This window comes from Aotus nancymaae, unplaced genomic scaffold, assembly GCF_030222135.1.
Source record: "Aotus nancymaae isolate 86718 unplaced genomic scaffold, 86718_ANA_hifiasm-v0.15.2.pri h1tg000059l, whole genome shotgun sequence".
Taxonomy (NCBI): Eukaryota; Metazoa; Chordata; class Mammalia; order Primates; family Aotidae; genus Aotus; species Aotus nancymaae.
In genome coordinates this window covers 76,113,550-76,139,306 of record NW_026988473.1, presented here as the reverse complement: position 1 = coordinate 76,139,306, position 25,757 = coordinate 76,113,550, and the positions used below count along the sequence as shown (strand labels likewise).

General features: G+C 43.3%; 1 protein-coding gene across 2 annotated transcripts in view; it reads right to left on the bottom strand.

Moving 5' to 3' along the window:
• The window catches only part of FAT3 (FAT atypical cadherin 3), a 532,147-nt gene that overhangs the window by 60,063 nt on the left and 446,327 nt on the right, over positions 1-25,757 (bottom strand). For both annotated transcript variants that reach the window (XM_064365390.1, XM_064365391.1), the window contains exons 13-17: positions 10,769-11,158; positions 7,730-7,944; positions 6,109-6,246; positions 5,001-5,144; positions 2,080-2,277 (exon numbers count right to left, since the gene is read on the bottom strand). In XM_064365390.1, the coding sequence (XP_064221460.1) occupies positions 2,080-2,277; positions 5,001-5,144; positions 6,109-6,246; positions 7,730-7,944; positions 10,769-11,158 (1,085 nt within the window). The remainder of the gene's footprint in view (positions 1-2,079; positions 2,278-5,000; positions 5,145-6,108; positions 6,247-7,729; positions 7,945-10,768; positions 11,159-25,757) is intronic.

Genomic DNA, 25,757 nt, shown 5'->3' with positions numbered 1-25,757 from the left:
ATTCATGGAGGAGGAGATAATTTCAGCAAATTAGATTCAACTTGAAGTCAAATTGTGGAGTGCATCAAAGGAAAGTGATGAGTTTAGATTTTGTAGGTCAGAGGTTGCCCATTCATATGTCAGAGGCCAGAAAAATGAAAGAAACGCATGACACTGGCCGGGCGCGGTGTCTCACGCCTGTAATCCCAGCACTTTGGGAGGCCGAGGCAGGCGGAGCATGAGGTCAAGAGATCGAGACCATCCTGGCCGACATGGTGAAATGCTGTCTCTACTAAAAAATACAAAAATTAGCTGTGTGTGGTGGCATGTGCCTGTAGTCCCAGCTACTCGGGAGGCTGAGGCAGGAGAATTGCTTGAACCTGGGAGGCGGAGGTTGCAGTGACCCAAGATCGTGCCACTGCACTCCAGCCTGGCACCTGGTGACAGAGTGAGACTCTGTCTCTAAAAAAAAAAAAAAAGGGGGGGGCGGTGTGACACTGCTAGATGTAAGGTGACAGAGGAATGGGCCTGTGGCCTGAGAAGGACTGGAGAGTGGTGTCTGCCAAAAGGTCCTGAAATTCAAATTCTGAGTGTCTGGGGCTGAATTCAGCCTGTAGGGCCTAAGTTTTCAAACACTAGGAAACCAACAGAGTTTTGGTTTAGGGCAGTGATCAGCAAACATTTTCTGTAAAAGACAAGATAATAAATATTTTCAGCTTTGTGGGTTATTTCAGCCTCCATCACAACATAGCCAGGCTGTCCTATGCACAGAAGGAGTCACAAAGCATATCTAAATGAATGAGGCTGTGTGCCAAGAAATTTTATTGCTAAAAACAGGCTGAGGGCAGGATGTGGCCCAAGGGCTGTAGTTTACTGGTCCCTGATTAAGGGGAATGACATAATCTAAGTGGAATGATTAATATGGGAAGGGTGAAGGGTTGGGTCAAAAGAGAATGAGGCTGAAGCCAGAGGAAGCACCCAGGAGGCTCCTGCCACAGCAGCATGATGATGGGGCCGTGCAGAATAGTGAGGCAGTGGCAACGGGAATGAGACTCACGCACATAGGGACAGTCAAAAGGAAGAAAACACAGGACTCGGTCAGTACGGTGGTTTCAGGGACTAGGGGGAGAGAAACTTTTACAAAGATTCTAAAACCTGAGATGTGAAATCTGCTCCATATCTGGAGAGGATAGGCAAACTGTCCCAGTTTCTGTGAGAAGGCACTGAAAATCTCTCCTTGCCTTGAGAACTACACTGTGATGTAAAATTATTTACACAATATTGTTAGAGGAGCGGATGGCAATTGAAGAGTTCACTGATGTGCTTGGAGCTGGCAGTCATTAATTTAGAAGGTTTCATGGAGCAAAGTAAGGTGTAATTGATCCAAGAGACAATGTATAGAAGTCAATGCTGTACCAATACCGATCATTACTATTGCTATTATTGCCACCATTAATAATGAGTCTAGGTTGCCCTCTGTAGGCAACAGTGGATAGAAACAGTCACTGTTTCCCTGATGGGATCCAAATCTTGGTATCTGCAGAAATCATACATGGGAATTTTTGGGGGCCCTCTCACTTCCTGCTCCCTCCATACTCTGCATACCTGCCACCTTTGCTTCTTTGTCCCATGTCATGTCAGGCCAATGACCATGAGGAACTGACATGCTAAAGGTCACTTCCAGCTGAGTCCTTGGTCCCCTCCTGCCTCACCAGGGGAAGGCCTATCAAGCAGAGGCATGACACTGCTCATCGCCTTATGACAGGGAATGGTAGCTGCCCCAAGTGGGGTAATGGGGTGCATAACAGCATAAAGCAGCAGGAGTTTTTAGAATGCAGATTTAAGCCCAGCGACCATCTGCTAGGCACATCCTACAGGAATCTACAGGAATGTCCTTCCTGAACAATGATGCTTCCCTCCCTTCCTGTTCAATTTCACACACACAGGTAGCTTTTATTGGTGTGAAATTGAATTTGAGATTAAAAGGGGAACATTCCTGCATGGTCATATGTTGACTTCCTCAGCAAGGAAAAAATCCACCGAAGGGCACAGAAGCAAGCATGAGACAGAAAGTGCAATGGAGGCAGCGCGATGCCATACCTGGATACACAGCACGTATTCCGGAGACTCTGTGTGCTGGAAGACCACAGCCGACCGCAGGATCCCATGAGGGTCCAACACAAACTCCTCCTCTTCATTTCCCGACAAAATAGAGAATGAAAAGGGAGGCCCATTGTGAAAGGAGTCTCTGTCTGTCACCACCAGCTGCAAGATGCTGGTGCCCACTGGCTTATTTTCCTGCATAAAAGAGTATATATAGTAGAAAGGAAGATAAAATTACACTTTTCTTCACATTGAAAAAAAAAAAAAAACCATCATTACAGGCTGAGAGTGCTGAGCTAGAAAACTGGGCTTTCAGCAGAAGGGATTCCTGTGATACTATCTTGTCTTCTGAAAACACGTTGGTGTCTGTAAGCGTCATGTTTCTTATCTTGGCTGCTTCCCACAACCACCCCATGGGACAATCCTCTGCAGGTATGAATACAGGACTTGGAGCTGCATGGGTTTACAGGTTCTGAGCATGGGGCTGGGCACACCTTGTCATGCGTTAGCTGGCAATGCCCGAGCTGACGTGAAGAGCACATTAGGTGTGGGGAGGCACTTCTTCACACACACATATCACAATTACGCTGAGGCCCTACACTGAGACACAATGTTACAGCACTGGATTTTCTGGGGGGACATCCTGGCAACTTCCTAGTCAATATACAAAGGCGTATTCCCGGTGGAAAATGGGGCTTACCTCATTCTCCAGAACGCAGTTTTGCCATGTTCCTTTAGGGAAGGGGATTGGGGTGAAACATTCCTCAATTTGACAATAAACAGAAAAGGAATCCTTAATTTCGTCAGAATTTTTAGAAGTCCTGATTCTATTACGTAAGTGTTATTTTGCAGAACTTCTCTGCTTTTTTTCCCTGTACGGGAATGCAAAGCTCCTTCTTGGGTCAAAGGTTATCCTCACTTTGAAAATACCAAATTAAATCATCTGTAGTGCAGGCATAGGTTTCCTTTCCCCTGTTCAGACTTTAGCAATACCACAGCTTGGGCCCAGAGTCAGTTTTATCAGCTCAGGCCTCCTGACATCATGGACGTAAGGATTAAACGAGTTTGGTTTGCAGAGATGGAGACCATGATACACTACAGTTTGGATGGCAGGCCCAGTCAAGTTTTATGTGCTGAATTAGACTTATGAAAACCATGTGTTGGAGTAAGAAGGTCATTCTAGGTTGGGAAAAGGGAGGCACATCTTTTGAAGAAGAAAGAGAAAAGGACTGCAGAGACCTCTATTTTGCTGCTTTTCACAAGTGTCCTTTTGGTCATCAAAAACTAGACACTGTCCCCCTCTGGAATCAGTCGTGGGACCACCATAGCCATGCATATATTTACTGTTTCACGTTGACAACATACTCAGCAGCACACAAAACACAAGACCGACTGATTTGTTTGCTCACTCTCTAAAGGCCGCTTCCTGCATGGAGGAGAGGGAGAGACACAACGTGGCCCTCAGGGTCACCACCTGAGAAGAAGGGTGTAAGGTAACACAGACACGCCCGCGCTGCACTCATGGGCTGAGCCTCTCCGTGCTTTTGCTGTTGACCTCCTGCAGCGCATTTGAAAACAGTCTGTCAAGCTGATCGATGCGTGTCATAAAACTGAATGTTGAGTAGGAGAAGCCCACTTTGTTTTGGGGTTAGCAAACAGAGGCTATGAGGGCAGAGAGCACCCTTGTGAGCAGCAGTCACGGAGAAGAGTGAGCTGAGAGAAAGAGAAACGGAGGAAGGTGTAGACTCCGGGGAAGCAAGAGTGTGGTGAGAATGCACAGCTGCTGGAAAAAGCATCAGAGAGGAGGGGAAACCAAAACACCACCAGGGAAGGAATCAGATTTCTCAGACAAAGGGGTGGGAACCAGCAGACAGCTGCTTGCTTCAAGGCTGCCTCCCAGTCTGATTGCTGGACAGCTCAGTGGCCCTGGGGTCTGAGGAGGTCAGCTATGAATGGTCAGGCTCACATTCTTGAATGTTATTCCAAAGGGGACCCTCAAGACTGGGCCCACTCACATTTCACCTTCCACCCACAAAGCCCTGGGACTCCTTGGGGGTGATTCTGAGGCCAAACTGTATCAGGTAAGAGCTGATTCTCTAGAATACGTGTGACCCTCCAAGACATGCACATCACTCTGTCTCCTCTAAGTCCTTTACACTGACAGTATTCCTGGGCTGGATTTCCTGATCCTCCTAAAGCTGGGCTTTCAGCTCCTAGAAATACTGGGAAGTAGAGGACACTCAGTACCTAGCAGTGTGCTCACGAAATAAAAAATAGATGGGAAGAAGAGTCACTCTCTCTGATAGCAGAACACCAGCAGTCAGTTACTCTATCCTGCAGTCTGATTTTAAAAAGCAAGTGAATTTAAAGTGTTAAACCAATTGCTTATGGAAGATTAATTTTAATGAGTACTAGCTCTATCGCGATGCCCAATCTGTCTTTGACTGATGAGAAAATGCGTATCAATCTCTGTCATCTGCCAGAATAGCATAAAGTTGCTTTAAGGCAGCCTACCATTGGGGAAAGGGAATTCTTTTGCAGAAGACAGTCCCAAGTTCAAATCCTGACTCTGCCACTTACCAGCCGCATGATCTTGGGTGAACTACTTAACCTCACAAATCCTTAGCGCTTTCAATTATAAAGTGGGGGTCAATCTGCCATCCCTCTTCACAGGGTCGTTGTGGGGAGAGACAGTGTTCATAAAGTACCTGACACTTGAAAAAAATCCACTCCTCAATAGTTCTCACTCACATTTATTAATCGGCGTGGTAGAAAAACTAGCTTCTTTTCACACTTGCCCTATGAAGGCATAAGACAACATTAAGTAATAGTAACAATAAACCACAATGAGTAAACCACGGCAGAGGAAGAAAGTTGAACATACAGAGACAAGTGTTTGGCAGGCAAGATTTGCTCACCTGAATCACAGCAGTGTAGTTGGCAGGTGTAAACACTGGGCTGTTGTCATTCACATCAGAAATATCAATGTTGACAGTTGCAGTTGATGACATTGCAGGAATGCCACTGTCTACTGCCTGGACAAGCAGAGAGTATCCAGACACCTGCCAAGGTACAAAGGGGTGACAGTAAACAGGTGTAGTGCTTCCTTCCTTCCATGCATACGCAGAGGAACTGGAGCTTCAGGCTTGGTTTGTTAAAGATCAACCATATTTAGTTTGATTTTCTAGACCAGGTGATTCTTGGCACCACTGACATTTGGGTCTGGATAACTCTTTGTTTTGGGGCTGACCTGTGCATTTTAGGATGTGCAGCGGCATCCCTGACCTTTGTCAAGCAGGAGGCAGAAACACCCCCGGCCTAGTTGTGACAGCCACAAATGTCTCCAAACATTGCCAAATGTCCCCTGGGGTACAAAACCACCCTGGTTAGGACCCAGGCTCTGGGCCTTTGCTCAGTGCAACAGTTGTCGCCACTGATCTGTCTTATGTACCAATGTTAATATTTCTGGAATTATGAGCATGTGTCAACCAGTAGAGTCTGTCTGCTTTTCAGCATCACTATCATGCCATCCTTCTCCATATTTAATTTCCCTTCAAAGATGCATATTTTTGGTGAAAAAGACAATGTTTAGAAACTTCATTTAACCTGGGATAGAGGAATTTTTTGGACTATTTTTTCTGACCTAGATGCCTTCGGGTAATCTTTTTGTCTCTGCTCACTGAGGGCTACAGTTGTTCATAAAGTCAGGACCACAGGGTCCCAACCCTGAAAGTATTTTTCTGTCCCCTTGCTCTAGGCAGGACTGAAATTCAAACCGCCTGAAAAGATAAATATGTGCCTTTTCTTTAAAACCTGCATACGTAAGAGATTGCCAGCATCTATTATAGGTAGAAAATTCTATCAAAGTTCTAACGCTCATATTTCATGTTGCATTTTAGCCCATCCTTACCTACTTTCATGACTTAGAATGGAGAATCTTACCATTTATACCCCTGGAGCTTGTGCCTCTGATTCCAGGAGAGGGGTGGATGTGGATGGGAGGGAGACTGTCCTAAAGCAGCTTACCCGTTCCCGGTCCAATTTCTTCTTAACTTTCACAAGTCCCAAGACAGGATCCACAGTAAATTCATTGTCCCGATCTCCATTCACAATGGAAAAATGGATCTGGCCATTGGGCGGGCTGTCTACATCTTCTGCTATTAGCTTCATGGAAAACAAGCATAACAAAGAAAAGGCATGACACAACAGAGCAAAGGTTGATTCTTAGGGTCTCATGTCTGCTTCAATGGGTGCAGCTATGACAGTTTTCTCAGGAACTCTGCTCTCTAATGCTGGTGACCAAGCCCCCAGCAGAAGGGATGATTGGTCAGCTGAAGGAGGGTGGCATCAGGTCCATAGCTGCCATTTTATTTCTGTGTTAATTTTTACCTGCCCACAGCCTGATGCCTGTTAGGCCTGAGTTTTCTCAGAGTTTGAGACAGTATTGTTAGAACCCAAAGCTAACGGAAAGGAATGCTTTGATTTCTTCCCAATCCTGCAAGGAATGGTTTCTGCCATTGAGTCAGGGATTCTCTAGGCCTATGCATTTACATGTTAAGGAAGCCAAGAAAGTTCCCCTTCTCACACAGCAAATATACTGCCCCTCTGTCGATTGCTCCAGGTTGATGATGTTAAAATTTGTATGTATGGAAACAGTTGTGTACGTTCCAGGAAAGAGAGCGGGCCTGAGGAATGCACTTCTGATGTGTAAGGAATGCACGGTCCTCTGGCAGAGGGCTGTTCCACCCTCATCCCGCGATGCGATGACTTGGATGGAAGGGACCTGCCAGCCAAGGGATGGGGAAAGATGGTGGGGAGGGGACTCATTGTTCCAAAATGTAATGTGTGGTCCATGAGAATCTGAGTTCTCAGGATACCTGGCTTGTTCTTACTGTTAGAAAAAAAATCCTTCTGGAAAACGCTCCTTTAAGAGTGGCCAATCAGTCTTAGATTTGCTCCCAATTGTAGCTGCCCAACTCTGCGTGTGTGTGTGTGTGTGTAGGGTGAAAAGGGACGGGGATTTTATTCTATCTTCAGCAATCTAATAATTTTAAAACATAAATTGACAAATCATAGTTGCATATATTTATGGGGTACAAAGTGATGTTACGATTTATGAACACAATGTGTAATAATTAAATCATCTAATTAACATATCAATCATCTCAAATACCTAGCATTTTTTGTGGTAAGAACATCTGAAACTTACTCTTAGCCATTTGGAGATGTACAGTACACCACTATTAACTATATTCATCATGCTGTGCAACAGATCCCAAAAAAAAGGAAAAAAGAATGTATTCCTCGTAGCCACCTAATAAACTGTCATCTAAGTTCACATCTAAGTACGGGGCCATCATTAAAAAGTAGTCCCACGGTCTGTTTCATTTTCTCAAAAAAGATATGATCCTGGGAAATAAGTGATTATCAATCACTTATACCTCGATATAAATTAATCTATCAGACTCGTGCTAATATACAAATTACAGAAGGAGCCATAGAAAGATGGCTCCTATTCTTGGGGACAAATGGAGACTGAAAGGGGGAAGTGTGAAGAAAATCCAAGATAGACTTTGCTTTCCTCTTCACTTTATTGCGGATGGCTAGTCCCAGACATCTAGAACCATCCCCAACCCCAGGTACCTACCAAAATGACAGAGTCTCCCACCAAGGCATCTTCGCTGATAACCGCACTGTAGACGTCTTGGCTGAACTTGGGAGGGTTGTCGTTAACATCCGTGAGGTTGATGTTGACCGTGGCCACAGCACTGAGAGCTGGGGTGCCCCCATCTTTGGCTTCCACTACCAGGTAAAACCTTTTGCATAATTCATAGTCCAGGACTTCAGAGACAGAAATACCACCTTTGAAGAAAAGTGGGGAGCTTTATATTTGATAGGAAAAAACACTGGTCAGCAATTCTATAATCATGGTAATATTTATAACATCCTCTCCAGCCAAGAATTTTAGATATTCAGGGATTTGTTTATTTAATGCCTTACTGAAAGTATTCCAGAAGTCTGATTAATGCTGTCAGTGAAAGCACAGCTATCCATCAAACATAACACTGAGGAAATGAAAAGTCTTGACATGTTTCTGTAACAGTTTATGAACATCTCTCAGCAGCTTGAAAATCTCTGGCATCTTTACCCTCACACAACTAACGAGCAGGAAACAGAAACAAGCATCCCTGACACATGTCTTCTGATTCCTCGGGTGGACACAGGAAGACCACGAATGAGCTGAGACGTTGGATGTGATGGTATGACCCCATTCTTGTCAGCAAGTAAATACTTGCAGACTTCACTGAATTGAATTAACTGCAAAGATGCCTTGCCATGTTAAAATACACTTACCTAAAACAATTACGGCACAACGAGGGCAAAGATCTCAGAAATCTCAAGATATAGAGAATAGAAAAGGAACTACCTGGAAATCAGACAGCCCGGCAACCACATATTGAGTTTAGTGCCCACAACTACAGACGATAATGTCCATGTCACAGAATGGCTTAAGTAAGTAGAACACGTGAAAGCAGCTAGCTGGGTGTTGGTGCTATAGCCCTCCCATCCCAGCCCTTTCTGGGGAGGTAACGCAATCCTGCATTCTGCAGTCATTGTATTGCCTGCAGAACACTTCTCAAGGGCATCTACTTTCCTCCCATCCAGTAAACAATCATTAGGACTGGCGAGAAGGTCATGCCCATTTACATTTCCAGACAGACAACTTCTCTAGTCGCTAAGACTGCCAATAGGCTCCTTCTACTTAAGGCAGAACACAGAAATCATACCTGTAACAAGAGCCTCTTTCTCCCCATAATTAAGTTATCTTAGCACTTACCACCTCTAGTGCTTATTTTGCATCCCAGTCTTGCTAACCAGTGCTAAATTTAAATAGCACTTAGCCATTTCACCACGGTGTTTATATACAGTGGCCATAACTAGACAGGTTAGGGCCAACACATATTTAAATGAGGAAATCCTCATACATTTTATTTGAGATAATGACTTTCATAAACAGTTACTGCCAGGACAAGATGTGATGCAATTTCTCCATCAATATTTTCACCTTCCAATACAATACTTAAGGGTTAGGACTATATTTCTTCTATTTTTGGAATCCCTACGGTATAGCAGTATTAGTATTATATTACATCAGAATATGCATTCCAGAGGCAGAAGGATCTGAGTTCAGATGCTGGATAAACCATTTATTAACAGTGGACATTGCAGTCATTATTTACCACTCTGAAGTTCTGTTTTGACTTAATAAGAGCCTGACATATTTTCCATGAGAAAAACACATTGTTAATTATGATGATTTCTTATTTATATTTATTGGATTATCCAAAGGAAAATGGACCTTCTTTGCCACCTTGCTCAACAGGTGCATACTCCTTCAGTGATGAGGGAACTACGTTCAAAGGCTGGAAGGTGAGAGACTCACCTTTGTTATCTGCAAATGGGAACTGCCTTGACTCTTCATAGGCGAATTGGGAAATAAGTGAGAATATCCACAAAAGGACTTTGGAATAGGAATCTAGACACTCTCTGAAAATACCAGGATGAGTATGTTTAATCTTTAAAAAAATCCAAGCCTGTTGTCTAGAACCATCTTTATTTGCCTGAAGCACCTCTAATACTTTTTAACTCTCTGGTGAAGAGAAAACCCCACGGTTCTCTCTAGTTCTTTTGCTTTATTTTGAAGCACCCTTTTCCCCCTGGGTGATGTTACACTCTCCCCAGAGTTGGAAAAGGGTGTGGTGAGAAATGACAGTGTTCTGACCAGGAATTGTGAACTGGGTTCAAACAGAGCACCAGTTCCAGCTCACTGATGGATTCTACTTGGGGTGCTGGATTGAGAAGGCTGCATATCACCATGAAGATCACTTATCAATGTCTGCCTCGGCAGGTGATGAGAGAGGGGTAGTCCCGGTGTGGACAGTTGTACATGGAGGCTCATCCCCAGGAGCATTTTCCAACATGTGCACATATGACTTAGGTAAAAACCCATAACATCAAACAGAAAAGAGAGATAAACAAACTCTTGTTCTTAGAATACAAATACTATTTCCTTTCCCCATTGAGAAACCACTTTGCTGCCCCTGAGCCCTCCCATCTAGAAATCCTGGAGCCAACCTTGGGGTCAGATATTTGCTAAGTAAGCACAGAGCAAGGAGCTTACAATTTAGCAGGAGCCATCCTTAGAAGCTGGAGGGCACTCTGGGGTCTGCATATGGGCCCTGCTACCAGATTTGTTTCTTCTGTGAAGGAGGTAAGAGGAGGAAAAAGGTCCACTAGGAAGGGTTGCCAGAGTATTAGGAGGAGAAGCAGAATATAGTGAAACCCTGAATTTTTTTTTTTTTTTGAAATAAGGTTTTGCTCTGTTGCCCAGGCTGCAGTGCAATGGCAGGAATGTGGCTCACTACAGTCTCTAATTGCTGGGCTCAAGTAATTCTCTCACCTCAGCATCCCAAGTAGCAGGGACCACAGGTGCGTGCCACCATGCTTGGCTAATTTTTTTCAAAAGTTTTGTAGAAACAGAGTCTCACTCTGTTGTCCAGGCTAGCCCTGAACTCCTGGACTCACTGGATCCTCCTGAGTCGCCTCCCAAAGTGCGAGGTTTACAGGCGTGAGCCACCATGCCCAGCTAAAGCTCTGCATTCTAAGTACGGTGCTATTTACCCACCTGTCTTGGGGTGGATCTTAAATTTCCCTTGTTCATTCCCAGACCGGATGAGATAAGTAATCTCAGCATTTGTGCCGATATCTTTGCTGGTGGCAAAAACGGCTAGGACTTGGGTGCCAGGCGAGGTGTCCTCAGGCACCGTCACTAGGTAGTCCCTCCTCTCAAACACAGGGGGGTTGTCATTAATGTCCAGGACGGTGATGGTGACAGTAGTGAGAGACGACAGGGACTGTCCGGGACTCTGGTCGGTGGCCCGCACGCTGATGTTGTAAGAAGACTGCTGCTCTCGGTCCAGCAGCTGCTCCAGGATGATGATGCCAGATGAGCTGTCAATGGAGAAGACCCCACCAGCTGAGTCTGCCAGGGAGTACACTACCTTCCTATTGATGCCTGTGGGAAAGACACAGGAACATGAGTGGGAAAGAACATGGCTAGATGATCTGCACTGGAATGTTACGGCTTTCCAGACCTTGGAAGAGTCACAACAAGAAAAATAGTTACGGCAGAAACAGCTGTGCTCTTACAAAAATGTAAATTTTAGTTTGTGGGAAAAAATGCAATTAAAAGGCAAAGAAACTGGGAAAATACTGGAAACAGATATCAGAAATAGTTGGATAGTCCTAATATACTACAGGCTCCTCACAAATCAGGGGTAAAGATGTGGCACAGAAAGACAAATAGAAACCAACCAGAACCAAGTGATTATGTCAACGCTGGTTTATTTAGACTCTACCAGGCACTTTCTAGGGGCTGGAGGGTCTAGCAATGGACAAGTCCAACATTTCTTGAGATTTTACATTACAGTGAGGCTGTAGTGGTGGTGAGGTGGAAGCCACCTGTGGGTTGTAAGATGGGAGTCATAAGGTGTGACGTAGATTTTAACAGTGTCCCTCTGGCTTCTGCTCGTGAACAGATGGAAGGGTAACCAGAGAGGAAGGAGGGAGACCAGTCAGCAGCCTCCTACAGCAAGACAAGTACGTGATTGTGGTGGCCTGAACAAGGCAGATGGTGTCGGAAGTGGTGAGAAGGAGTCAGGTTCTCCATCTGTTCTAATTACCCAGGTGGTGAGACATGAGGGGGTCCTGGTTGCATTCTGAACTTGGAGGTGGCGAGAGTGTTTTTTATGTGGAGCTGGCAGGACATAGGATGTGAGAGAAACAGAGGCTTCCAGAATGACCCTTAGGCTTTGGCCTGGGCAACTGGAATGAGGGGTTGTCATTAGCTGAGATGGGGAGGGCTGCAGAAAGACTAGGTTTTTCTGGACAGATTAACTATGAGATGTGCATCTGATATTCAAGTGCAGATGTCAAGTAGGAAGTTACATAGAGAAGGCTGCAGTTCAGAGGAGAGGGCCAAGCTGGAGCTATAAACTTGAGTGTCGTTGGTGTACAGATACCACACAAAGCCATGAGAATGAATGAGGTCACGAGGGATTATAGAGGGAAAAATGAAATCCAAGGGTCAGTGAGCCTGGAGCACTCCATCGAGGAAGGGAGAGGATCTAGTCAGAGGGTGCCCTCCTGCCCTATGATTTCAAAAAATGTACTTAGTGGCCAAAATACCATTTTATGTTATTATGAAATAAAGCTGAAACATATAAACTAGGAAATGCCCATCAATAACCAATGAATTATTGAATAACAGTTGGACTGACTTCTGGTTCTGAATATTGATTTAACTGGTATCATTAGAGGATCTCAGCACTTCAAAACAGTTTATAAACCTCAAGTTCACTTTAGCTGTTAGGATTTATAAGAAGTAAATTGTAACAGCTTTGTAGGCTGAACAAGCACCATTCTGACCCTAAATACTCTTAATGAAGACAGTCATTAGTCAGAGGTCTTTAGATATGACAACCATCTGAAAATGTCTTTTGAGAATCACGGAACCTTAGAATATAAGCTCTTAGAGGGGTGGGCCTAGTCATGTTTTTATTCTTTTTCTTATTATAACACCTCATTTGGCAATAATAAGAGCTAAACATTTTACTTTCCCAATGTACAATTTCCCTTAAGCCCAAATTCCCAGCAAACCAATAAAATCATATATCTGGAGGGATGACATAAATTGCATTATGTGGCTTTAACCAAAAGGTCAACGCTAGAGCCTGTTCTTGGTTCCATTCCAGAGAGTCCATTTTTTTCCAAAGTTTCATCATTTACTTTTTTTTTTTTCCAAAACAACGGCCCTGTGATATATAAACATCAACCTGTGATTTTACTGATGCTGGGATTAAAAATAAGAAGGCTTTCCTCTTCTCTTGCTGCCTCCTTGAAATGAGGCTCCAGAGTAGACATTTAGGGATGCTTTCTGGCTACTTCTCGAGTGGCTGCAAGATTAAATTCTTTAACATAAATTCCTGAGGTGAATACACAGAGGGTTGTATAGGTGATCAAGCTTGCACCTGGAAAACGATAGCCCTGTCTGGGTGTCAGAATAGGTCGTATGCCCTGGAAGCTGGCTTGACTGATTCAGTGGTCTCAGGATGCCTCTCAAAGTCACAAAAATGCATTTATGGAAACACATCAGCGATTGACATAAATACACCACACAGGTTTTCAAATCACACACATTCCCTACAGAATTAACATCCACCCCCAGCATATGGTACAGTGCTCTCGCCAACAAGAAAGAGCAGGCAGGAAATTCATGCAGGGGCTTTCATTAGTGCATGTGCTGGGAGCTACAAAATCCATTCCACTGATGCATTCACCAAGGACTTGTCTGGTGCAACCTGCATTTTTAGGTAGGCATGAAGAACAACATACAAAGTCCTGTTTTCCCTGAGCTCTTTGTCCGATCCCCTTAGGGATTTCAGGAGATCTCTGCTTGGAAAATTTTTCTGTTCGGGCCTGAAGATGAGTTAGGGAAGAAGGCAATTTCGACACACTGTTCTGAAAGCCATGGTGCTGTGAATAGCTGAGTGAGGAGAGATAGGGGCTGGATTTGCACACTGCCGCTCTCTGCAGCAGCAAGGCCAGAAGGGAAGATGCTTTTAATAGCTGCCTGTGTTTCCTTCACTGGGACAGACAGCTGGAATCTAATTGTATCACCTCTGTTCTAGGCCTGCAGCTTTCTCTTCAGCCCTGTTTAGAGGCACTCAGCTGGGTTTTGATCCCCTAGGCAGGAGATTCTGGGTTCTCCAAGTCTCCTGCTCAGCTGACTAGCCCTGTTGTTGGAGTGCTGCGTTTACAGGACTGACATTAATCAGCCACACAAAGAACATGGCTCCCCTCCGGGCAGATTCTGTTAATTCAAACTCCATGACAGGGTTTTTCTGCTTTACCATAGCAGAAAACCATCCCTTCCTCCCCAAGTTGCTGACCCACACTCCTCATACATTTTGCTTCTGACAATATCTTGGGCATTCACCTCAGGAGAAACTGGAAGATTTATTGTTCCTCTCTCCTTTCTCTTACCAATCAGACTGATACGGAAGCAAGACCAGAAAGGGGTGGGAGAGACCCAGGCCAGAAAACCTGCTAAATGGCATTGCTTAGGATTTGCTAGCTCTCAAGAAAAGAGCAGGATATATTTTTTGGAGCATATTTAAACTCCAGTTTAGACACAATTGCAATGGATTTCAATAATTTTTAGAAATAAAGTCAGAAGCATAACTGCCAATTTGGAAACAGTATTTTTTGGGGTAGCATCTGGGTCTTTGCCATGTTCCTGGGCGATGGGGTGCCATCTCTGTTAAATGAATGCAGGTCATGTTACTAAAGTGGACACTTTTTACCCAAAGGGGTTTGATAAATGCCATCCTTCAAATTGCTATCCCTTTCTACAGACACAGCAGAAACGATGAACCCAAGCAGACGACTTGCTTGCTAACTGGCCTACTGCTCCTACTGCATGTCATGATGCGTTACATTAAGGTGTAACATGAATCCATCATTTTGCCTCTATGTTTTTATCTATGTAATTCTTTTCTCCAAGTCGAGCCTAATTTAATGAGGATGGAGATACTTGGCTTCTGTAAATGCTGAAATGCCGGGCTACCGAGAGAAGTGTGACTTTCATTGCAAGCGAAGTTTCTGCATGTTATCTGTGGCAAATGGCGCAGACAGGCCTTCATAGAATTGAAATCAAGGAAAAAGAGAATGATTAAAATCTCTATGTGCTCAAAGAAAGTAATAGTGGCACTTTGTGGAGTGGGATAGGAGAGAGAAAATAGCACATAAAAATTCCTAGCAGGGAAGGTTGTGAAATTCTGGAATGGGTAGTGAAAGACAACTATATTCTGTCTCTTGGAAGGTTTTTAAATGGAGTCCAGGTTCCTCGCAATGGGACAAATGGAAAATTGGAGTTTTGGACATGGGACTGTTCACAAAAGTCAGTTTTAAACTCATTAAAATGAAGGAAATGTGGTCTAGTACTGGAAGACAGGGGACTTTGCTTCTAGGCCACAGTCTGCCCAAACTACACAAGTGTCCTTAGCCAAGTCACTTTCCTTTCCCTGGGTCTGCATTTCTAGAGTGGCAGAACCCAGGTCAGTTGAGTTCTAAGATTATTTTCCAGCAGTATGACTCCTTTCCAAGTTAAATAAAGGGAGTTGGTTTCATTTCTATTTCCAGTGAATGCTCCCTGCAACTGCTCATTAAGTCACTGGACCTGGGCCTAAGTGGGCCAGCATCAACAAAGAAAAAATCCACACTCAGCTGGACATGACAGCTATTAGAATGTGGATTTTCATGACGAGCTATTAGAATCTTCAGGATGGAAGGAAAACTGAATGCAGCAGATTCACAGCATTCGGTTAAATGCTCAGAATTCACACATACGGCTTACAGTTATACAGGTTCTTACACTTCAGTGAGAAATAACCCCCAGTGATAGGATCATCCCTAGGGCTCTAACCTACCATGTGCCAGAATAACTTAGCTTTAAACCTGAGATTGCTAAAGGTGTTAAAATCAGCACTGAAACCAAACGGCAAGAGTCACCAACACAGCTATTTTTGACCTGGTCTTTAAGAAGTATTTTCTCTCCTCCTCCTAAGATCAGAATCCCTAACTTTAAGGAATCAGCAAGAGCTGTGTTCTGCCTGGTTTGGTGTCTTATGCTGGTGGCGGCCCTGACTCCTCTGCAGGCTCTTGTCTCTGACATTCACTCCTAATGTCTTCCGTTGCCTGCATGGGATCTAGTCTACAGGTGGCATACAAAAAACGTGGGTTGCACTAAGTTGCAGTAAACTGGTTTTTATAAAGGGATTTACACTTAAAAGGAGTAGGCATCTGGGGAACAAATAATTTGAAGCAATTTCAACAAACATAATTGTTCTAATCTCTAATTTTTGTATCAACTTTATTGAGGTGTCATAATTTACATATCCTAACGTTAGTACATTTTAAGGCTCCACCTAATACATTCTGACAAACGTCTACCTTCATGGATCTACTGTCCTCATCAAGATCTAGAAGATTTCAATCCCTCTTCAGGTTCCTTCATGTCCTGTTGCAGCTAGTTTCTCAATCTCATGCCACAGGCAATCTAAGAAGTTGGTTTTGAACCAATACTTTCTCCTGGCTTTATTAATACCTATTCATCAGTGCTTGGAATACCACGAGTATGGTTAGATTTCAGGCTTGGTGATTGACTCACACTCTTAGTTAAGCTGTAAGAATTATCCTTTGAAGAAAAATGATCAACAAAGCTTGGGTTCTTGAGTATATCGTTGCATTCCTTTGCTATGGCCTTATTTTTAAGACAGTGTTGTTTCTTTTGAGAAGTGGAAGGTTTCTGTCTTTCTTGCAGGAGACACTGGCTATGACACTTCCATTTAATAAGGACTTGCCAAGTGCCCCCTGTCTGCCTGACTACTCTAGGCATTGAGTTGAGAGTCAGTGGAGGCCCAAAGACATCATCCCTAACTCTGGAAGCTTAGCAACTCGGTGAAGAATTACTTGAACTAGACATAGTAGTTTAGAGGTTTACTTTTCTGCATGTCACCCCCCCCACCAAAGTTTCCTCTCTCACATAAATTGGAATGCTGGGTTGTTTTGATTGTGCCTCTGAGATAGCTCTTGAATGTCTTGTGGCCAGGTGAGGCTCTCATTCTCTCTTGCCTAGATGACTGTAAGAGACTCCAAATTGCAAAATGCAGCAGAGTTGATATCCTGTTGTCTGAACTTAGCCCATGTTAAGTTTCTAAAACTCTGGATCCAGGCTTGCCCCACCTTCTCAAACAGTCACTGACTTTCAGCTTCTTATAAACAGAAGCAAAACTTTTGAGAATGGCACTCTAGTCCTTTGCAATCTGGTCCCAACCCCGTTTTCCAGTGTCATCTCCAGGTCCACTTCCATCCTGTAGCGTCTACCACAGTGCCGTCTGAAGGCCCCACACATATCTACTTCCCCAGCCCTGCACTTGTGCTTCGCTCTTTACTCCGAATGTTCTCTTCCCTCTTTCTCTTGTAAAAATCTTACATGTCCTTTAAAGAGTCTCTCTCCTATGGGGCAGCTTCCTTAATCTTCCCAGTTATTTCCTCCTCTGTGTTCCCTTCATGTTATGTTTGACTCTATTTTTGCATTATCATTAGTTATAGGTATATCCCCTCTCCCACTAGGTTAATGTACCTTTTAGGTAAAGGGACTGTGTCTTATTATCTCTGAACCTCAATATGGAGCATAGAGCCTGGCACATAGAGAGCAATGAATGTTGAACTGCAGAAGAAACAAACATGGGACCAAAGCAAGCATACGTTCCTGCTAACATAACACATGCAGGTGATGCACACAGGACACACATATGTCCACTGCAAATGCACGTGCTGAAAGAATTAAATACCTTGAAAAAGGACAATGTGGAGAAGTGCTTTCTTTTATTACGGAATGTTTAATATTTTGCTATTTAAAAATGTATATGAAACATTCATATACATATACTAAGGTTTTGCTAAATAGATGTTTGCATTTGTGAAAAAAACTGGTACCTACACAATTTTCCAAAAATGAGACTGTTTGAGTCCATCATGCCACAATCATATGACGTATATAGAATACTACGTGCAATGTCACATAAAAATGTAAAAAGAATATATAAGGACATAGAAATATGTTTGCAACAAGTTACAAAATAATACCTAGTTAATGAGCCTACTTTTGTGAAAACATAAAGAGCCAGAAGGGATTTCTATCAAAATGGTAACCATGGTTTAAAATGACTTGTTTTCTTTTTGGCTTATCTTTGTAGGTTAATAGCATGTTTGTAAACACACAGCATGTTTGTGATAAATAAACTATTATAAAAAATATGTACATGAGAAATAATTATTTAATATCAATTTTGGAGAGCAATCAAATACTCAAGTTATTTTGCAGGCCAGTTCAATTCTCAACATACCACTTGAAATTGCAGAAATGATACATATTGTATAGGCTAATTTTTCTGGATATTTTTATTCTTTATTATAGTTCATCTTCAGAAAGACACTGGCTTTACATAGAAAATCACTTTGTCAAAGGTCTCATTATAAAGTTATTTCAAAGAATATGGTTTAAAAATGATTTTCATACTTAAGGAAAGAAAATGGCTAGCCTAAAATTCTTCTCTCATCCTCTGTGGAAGGCAAATAAAATCCCATTATAGTGAAACAGCTTAAACTAACGGCTCCTTTTTCCTGTTTAAAATATGTCTGTGGATGATACGAAATAAAATGGAAAGTGGCCATGAGGAGGCCCATGGAATTAGCAATTACTTTTTCAGTTGGCAATTAATTTTAAATAGACTCCCTAATTACTTCTGTTTTAAGTGCCTTTTAAAAGTTCTTCATTGGGTGATGACTAAAGCTGGCACATTCCCAAGGGCACAATACCAACTCTTGGGGTTGGTAGCCCCTTGGTTTTCTGAAATTCAAAAAACACAGAAGGTAACATTAGTCACAGAGTCCAGGAGACCCTGATGACTGCACCAAAAATCTGCTGAGGACTTGCCAATTGAGCTGGCTGTAGCCCTGCTGGGTAGGAGTGACAACATGATTGCGGGCTCCCGTGCAAAATAAAAATGCAGGTCTTCTTGTTTAAACAGTATTAAGACACTCAACACAAGCCAGAGGAGAGCATTAAATGAAACACAGGGCCCTTCCAAACAAGGAGCACTATTTGACTGTACACCCATAAAACGGGCCCCATTGTTGGATGAGATTATAGTTACAACTTCTGAGATACCTAAACAGCTGCAGCTCATCTGGGCATCTATGGCTTAGCATGATGCTACTCTTGGGATGATTAAGTGTAACTAAACTAATTCATCAAGTAATACTCAAAACTCTATCTTTATTGGTGCATGGAACATCTATGCTGGATAGTCACCCAACAATCATGCAACAGGTTTTCTATATGGGCAACTAAGTGTGACCACTGGACCCATTCATTCATTCATTCATTCATCCAATAAATACTTAAGGACTCCTGCTGCATGGCGGGCACTGGGGATACAAAGGATGGCTCCCAGCACTTACGCACACTCAAATGGCTCTCATTTCTCAGAAGACAAACATGTATAGAGTTGACTGTTGGAGACGGGTGGTCAAGGGAATTTTCTCAGAGAAGAAAACAACTGAATTGAGTCCTGAAGGAAAAATAGGAGTTGTCAGTAGAAAAATAAGGTGGAAAAGTGACAGGAAGAAAGGGCATTTCAAGTGCTGGGACTATGTGTGAAGTTAACAATGCTGAAATTTCAAGATATACCCACAGAAGGATAAAGAGTTCAGCGTGGCGAAATCCCTAAGTTTAGAACAGTAGAAGCTGAAACAGTCTATTTTCGGAGCCAGCTGCAAGTTACCAGAGCTGTTATAATCAATTATAGTTAACGTAATCTAGAAACTGGGCCTAAGTTAATGGATGAATTAGCAGCAAGAGAAAAAGAGATTGGAAGAAGCCAGGTGGAGAGGATGCATGGGTGGGAAGTGTTCTGTTATACGTGAGAAGTTATTAAAAGAGCTTACGAGCAGATGATGGACAACATAATCGTGCCTGTCAAGGAGGCTTCACAAGGTGAAGTGATAGGATGTATCCTGCAGCAAAGCTGATAAGCACACTTCACTGAGCCCCAGCATGCCCCGAGAGGCAGGGAGTCAAAGCTTGGGGTCTTTGGATTTTCTGCAGAAAATGCCCAGGCGTGAATGGAGATTTTTCCAGCTATATTAGTACTCCCTTAAATTGGTTCTCTGCATTGCTGAGTGTTGGATCAGGATTGATCTAAATTAGCAGCTAAGAGGCTTTTTATTTTTCTTTTTTTAACCAACCTGTGGCATTTACAAATGAGGTGGCACATGAGTGAGGGAGCTTCTGGGAAAGAACCATTGTGATCCACTGTTAGGGGTCAGAATTCCCTACTAATGGGTGATTGTGCTAAAACACTTCTTTAAGATACCTCCTTTTGGGGAGGAATTAGCTGTTTCCTTTGACAGGACCCCTGTTTGGAAGAAACTGGATGTTTAAAAGGGTAGTAATAACAACTTACATATGTCAAAGGCAAGAAATTCTACATAGGGAAAGTCATTACAGTCAACTACAGAGAAAAAAAAAATGGCCAGCTCTCTCCCAGACTTTCTGAATCAGGCTCTGGAGATGGAACCCTGGCCAGTTTGTTTGTTTGTTTAACCTGTTTATTTTATTTTATTTTTTGAGATGAAGTTTCACTCTTGTTACCCAGGCTGGAGTGCAATGGCGCGATCTCGGCTCACCGCAACCTCCGCCTCCTGGGTTCAGGCAATTCTCCTGCCTCAGCCTCCTGAGTAGCTGGGATTACAGGCACGCGCCACCATGCCCAGCTAATTTTTTGTATTTTTAGTAGAGACGGGGTTTCACCATGTTGACCAGGATGGTCTCGATCTCTTGACCTCGTGATCCACCCGCCTCGGCCTCCCAAAGTGCTGGGATTACAGGCGTGAGCCACCGCGCCCGGTCTAACCTGTTTATTTTTTAAAAACCCTTCAGAGCATTCTGACACAGAAACAGTAGCATGTCATGGCCCTGCATCTGGTTGCAGGCACTGTAGAAGGTGTCCTGACACTGGAATGAGATAAAGAATTCAGGGAGGGGTTTATGGGGCCCAGAGCCCTTTGCTCAGATCACTATCCATTTAACGGATGCCTTGGGAGAAGCCACTGAATCTTTTTGAACCTCAGTTTCTCCATCTATAGGTGGGAGCGTGCAGATCTGTTCATTCCCTGGTACAATCACATGCATGTTTTCTGAGCTCTCTAGAGAAACCCTTCAAACACAAGATGATATGTGTGATATCTACCACAGACAAAAGGCTTCAACCACAATGTCCTCCAGAGAATGACTCATGTTTCTCAGTCTTTAGGGAGGATTATTTAATTTTTACTGACATTTTAATAATCCCTTAGCCACCTTCAAAGATTTAATGCTGCAGATTAACAGCTTTGGGACGGGGGTAAAATACATTAAATCGCTGACCTATGCGACTGAGACATAACAATTTTCTAAGGTACTAGGAAAAAACAAGAATAGATGCTACTTAAGAGAAAACAGGCTGAAATCAGAATGGAATTAATCTGTTTCAAAACATTTTCTGATAGAAATTACTGGAGTATAGAAAAAAGCATTCGGCTAAGGTGATGATAACCTCCTTTTCGATCAGTTTTGCCACTAATTAAGTCATCTTGGGAAAGTCTCTCTGTCTCTGGACCTCAGGATTTGGCTGGATTTTGTCTCAGGGTCTTTCAGTGGTAACATCCTAAGATCTAATATGACGGCATTTCCATAGGAAGTGGGCTAGTGCCCCACGGAGGGGTCCGTGAATCTATGAGAACAGCAACAAGGAGCAGCAAACAGCTTTCCACCATCACTCATCCCTGCCTATGTCAAATAGCTGTGCTCCCAACACAGACGCACGGCTCCTCCCCAAGGTGGGCCCCGTTTTAATTGCCACTGATCTGCACTAGAGCCCTTGTTCTTTGGAGAGTGGAGCCTGTGAAAAGATAATGGTTATGATCAGGGAATCTTAAGGATGTGTGCACAGACTTGAAGATGCCCATGCACTTGCATTATTATACTCATTCTCTCTTGCTTCACGCCAAGTCACCCCAGAACTTAACAGCATAACACAACAAAGACTTATTATTTCATGGTTTCCATGGGTCAGGAATCCAAGCATTATTTAGCTGGTTATATGTGGCTCAGTGTTTTGCATGAGGTTGTCATCAAGCTGTCAGGCAGGGCTGGAGTCTCATCTGGAGGCTCAAATGGAGTTTGGAGGGTGGGATCCATTTTCAAGAGCAGTTGTCACTAGGACTTGATCCCTCACCATGTGAGCCTCTCACAGGGCTGCCTCCCAATACCACAGCTGTCTTCCCTTGGGGCAAGTGATCTGACAGAAAGTAGGAAAGAGTGTTATAGACTGAATTCTGTCCCCCTAAAATTCATGTGTTGAGGCTCTAATCTTCACTGAGACTGCTTCCGGGATGAGGCTTTTAGGAGGTAATTCATGTTAAACAAGATCATAAGGGTGTGTGTGTGGGTCCTAATGTGATAGGGTTAGTGGCCTATAAGAAGGAAAGAAAGATAGGTCTTTCTACAACCAGGTGTACCTAGGAAAGGCCATATGAACACACTGTGAGAAGGAACTCTCTACAAACCAGGGAAAGAGTCCTCAGCAAAATCTGACCAATGCTAGCACTCTGAACTTAAATTCCCAAATTTCAGAACTGTGAGAAAGCAAATTTCTGTTAAGTCACCTGGTCTAAGGTACTTTGTTATGGCAGTCTGAGCAGACTAATACAGAAGCATGACCAAGATGGATGCCACAGTCTTCTTACAACCTAATCTCTGAACTGATATCATCACCTCTGCCACATCCTGTCATTAGAAGTGAGTCAGTGGCCGGGTGCGGTGGCTCAAGCCTGTAATCCCAGCACTTTGGGAGGCCAAGGCGGGTGGATCACGAGGTCAAGAGATCGAGACCATTCTGGTCAACACGGTGAAACCCCGTCTCTACTAAAAATACAAAAAAATTAGCTGGGCATAGTGGCGCGTGCCTGTAATCCCAGCTACTCAGGAGGCTGAGGCAGGAGAATTGCCTGAACCCAGGAGGCGGAGGTTGCGGTGAGCCGAGATGGCGCCATTGCACTCCAGCCTGGGTTACAAGAGCGAAACTCCGTCTCAAAAAAAAAAAAAAAAAAAAAAAAAAGAAGTGAGTCAGTAAGTCCAGCCCACTCTCAAAGGAAGGGGTGTGAATATCAGGAGGTGCGTAATCACTGGGATTATCTTAGAGGCTGCTACTATAAGGGAGGAATATTGGCATCTTTATTTTCATTAACCTCTAACTGGCTTTAGTGTCATATTCTACAATAAATGTAGGCAACAAGTTACTGTGGTATGAGCAGGACCTGTAGTTTTGTAACCAATATAAATCAGGCATTTTCTTATTATTTTATGGCTATTTTACTTACCTTTGCTCACCACTACCTTGAAATATGGGAGTTATTAGACCTATTGTACTAGATTTTGTTACTATATAAAAAGAAACTCATATTACTATGTATCAACTTAAAAATAATGCTTAGACAAGTATATTTTATTTGTAACTTTTTGTATTCTATTTTGTGAGATGTAAATCATTATTCTGAGGGGTGTTACCAAACTGTTAAGGCATTTGTGACATAAAAATTTTAAGAATCCCTAAGCAAGTGATATTCAAAGCTTGGTTCTGGGAACAGCAGCATCAACATCACCTGGGAACTAGTCTGAAATGCAAATTAACAGGAGGTCCCTTCCCAAACCTACTCAGTCAGAAACTCTGGGGGAGGGACCCAGCAATCTATTTAAATATGCCCTCGAGGTGGCTCTAATGCTCACTGAAGTTGCAGAAACATTGATCTAGAGTCTCATTCAGAGTTCAGATTTTTCACAAGCTCCCAGTTGATACTGAGACTGTCGGTCTAGGGACCACTGTTTTGAGTACCACTGTCCTACCCTTGACTATAGCATCACTATTAATTGAGTGTCTGTCAAACAATCCTCCTGTGGCCCCTATCAGGATGTCTGCAGCCCTGCTACTAACTAGCTATGGCTCAGGGCAAGTTACTTACCCCCTCTGAGTTTATTCATATATTAAATAGAACGAAAAACTATGCTAACTTGCAGGGCTATTATGAGAAATGGGAATAATGTATCTAAAGCACTTGGCACAGTGCCTGAAGTGGAGCAGAAGCTCTGAAAGCAGACGTTATTAGCCATATTATGATTATTATTTAAAGTTCTTATTAAGTACCGAGCTTGCCTAGGAGGGTTCAAGACTAGTACAGAAGAAACATGCATGCAGCTCTCTGCCAGGATAATCGGGACATGCGTGGGAGCTCAGAACAGGGAGACTGAACTCCAACGAGGAAAAATGTGGCCTTACTAGTTCAAAGTGCTTTTCATTCACTCTTGGGCCAGCCTCACACTGATGCTTTGGGGTTAGCAAAGGGAACATTACTGTCATTCTCACATTATAGAAGAAGAAACTAGAGGCTCAGGGAAGCCAAAGACCGGTCCCAGGTCACTAATCATCAGGGCTCTTGATCAATCCAGTTACTAGATGTGTTTCTTGGGTACATTTGGGGATATCCCTGTGGCCTGATCTCCAGCATCTGGAGAATCCCAGGGGTGCTGTCTGAGCTGACGGATGAAGCTGCAGGGAAGCTGTCTACTTAGAATATCCTAAAAGGGAGAAATGGCAGGATGTTTGCATGCCTCCACCGTGGAAGACATGGACAGAGCCGCTTTCTTCCAGATGTCACAGATTGACCCTTTTCTCTGTCCCACACACTCATATACTAATGGCCATGAAAAGGGTTGCTTCAGGATTCACCTCTTCCGTGACATACGCCTTTTTTCTTTTGCATTTGGGGCCCAGTGCAAAGGCAGTATATTTAGTCAAGACCCTTATAGACTATAGAGTTTCAGAGAGTAAATGCTGAATGTATACTTGTTTTCCTTCAGGAGATCAGGAGGGAGACGACAGAAGATTGGACATCAAACAGCATCACAGGGAATTAGAACTTCGCTTTGGCTATCGAATTTAAAGTGGAGTGTCTAGGACTCCAGGTATAGATAAGCATTGTGGATTCTTACAGATTGGTTTGAGCAATACTTCCTCAGATTCTGTCCCAAGAAGGTGCAGGAAACTGGGAACCCAGGGCATGTGAGATGCTTTTCAACTAGAGTTGCAGCATTTCGTCCACATTTCCAGTGGACTTCTGTCACCTCCAAGTTTTTCTCGCCAAGTCTCAGTTCATGGCTCTCAAAGAGTGGCAGACAGAAAAGGCTGAGCTGAGTCAGAAGAGGCAAGAAGACCACTGGATAGATTAACTGAAAGTGGTCAGAAAGATCTCCATCTAACAATTGTTAGTGGCCACTTTTGTGCACATTCCTCTCAAATAAATACATTCCTCCTTCATAGGCAGCTATGCTGTCAGCACGAATGGTACCCATGACCCGGGGCCAGACCTGTACTTCCTCTGACAAGTACTATGCTTTGGAAAACCCAGTTCATTCCAGTATTTCCCCCACGAGAGCAAACTGCAGGGGTCAGGATGCTATCTCCCTTATAAAATACTCACTACACAAATTCCCAACGTGGATAGCAAGCTTACACCATTATAGTGAATGCCAGCACAAAATGGAGGAAGCTGAGGATGACTTTCCAAAATTTCATTCTGGGTAATGTGCTTTTTAAAACATTTTATTTGACTTTAAGTTCTGGGATACATGTGCAGAACATATGGGTTTGTTAAACAGGTATACATGTGCTATGCTGGTTTGCTACACCTATCCACCCATCATGTAAGTTTTAAGCCCCACATGTATTAGGTATTTGTCTAAATGCTCTTCTTCCCCTTGCCTCTCATGTTCCAACAGGCCCCAGTGTGTAACGTTCCCATCCCTGTGTCCATTAGTTATTAATGGTATGTGTGTTCCCTTTAACAGCTACTCATTTTACTACTGTTCACCCTTTAAGTTCTGCACATTACCT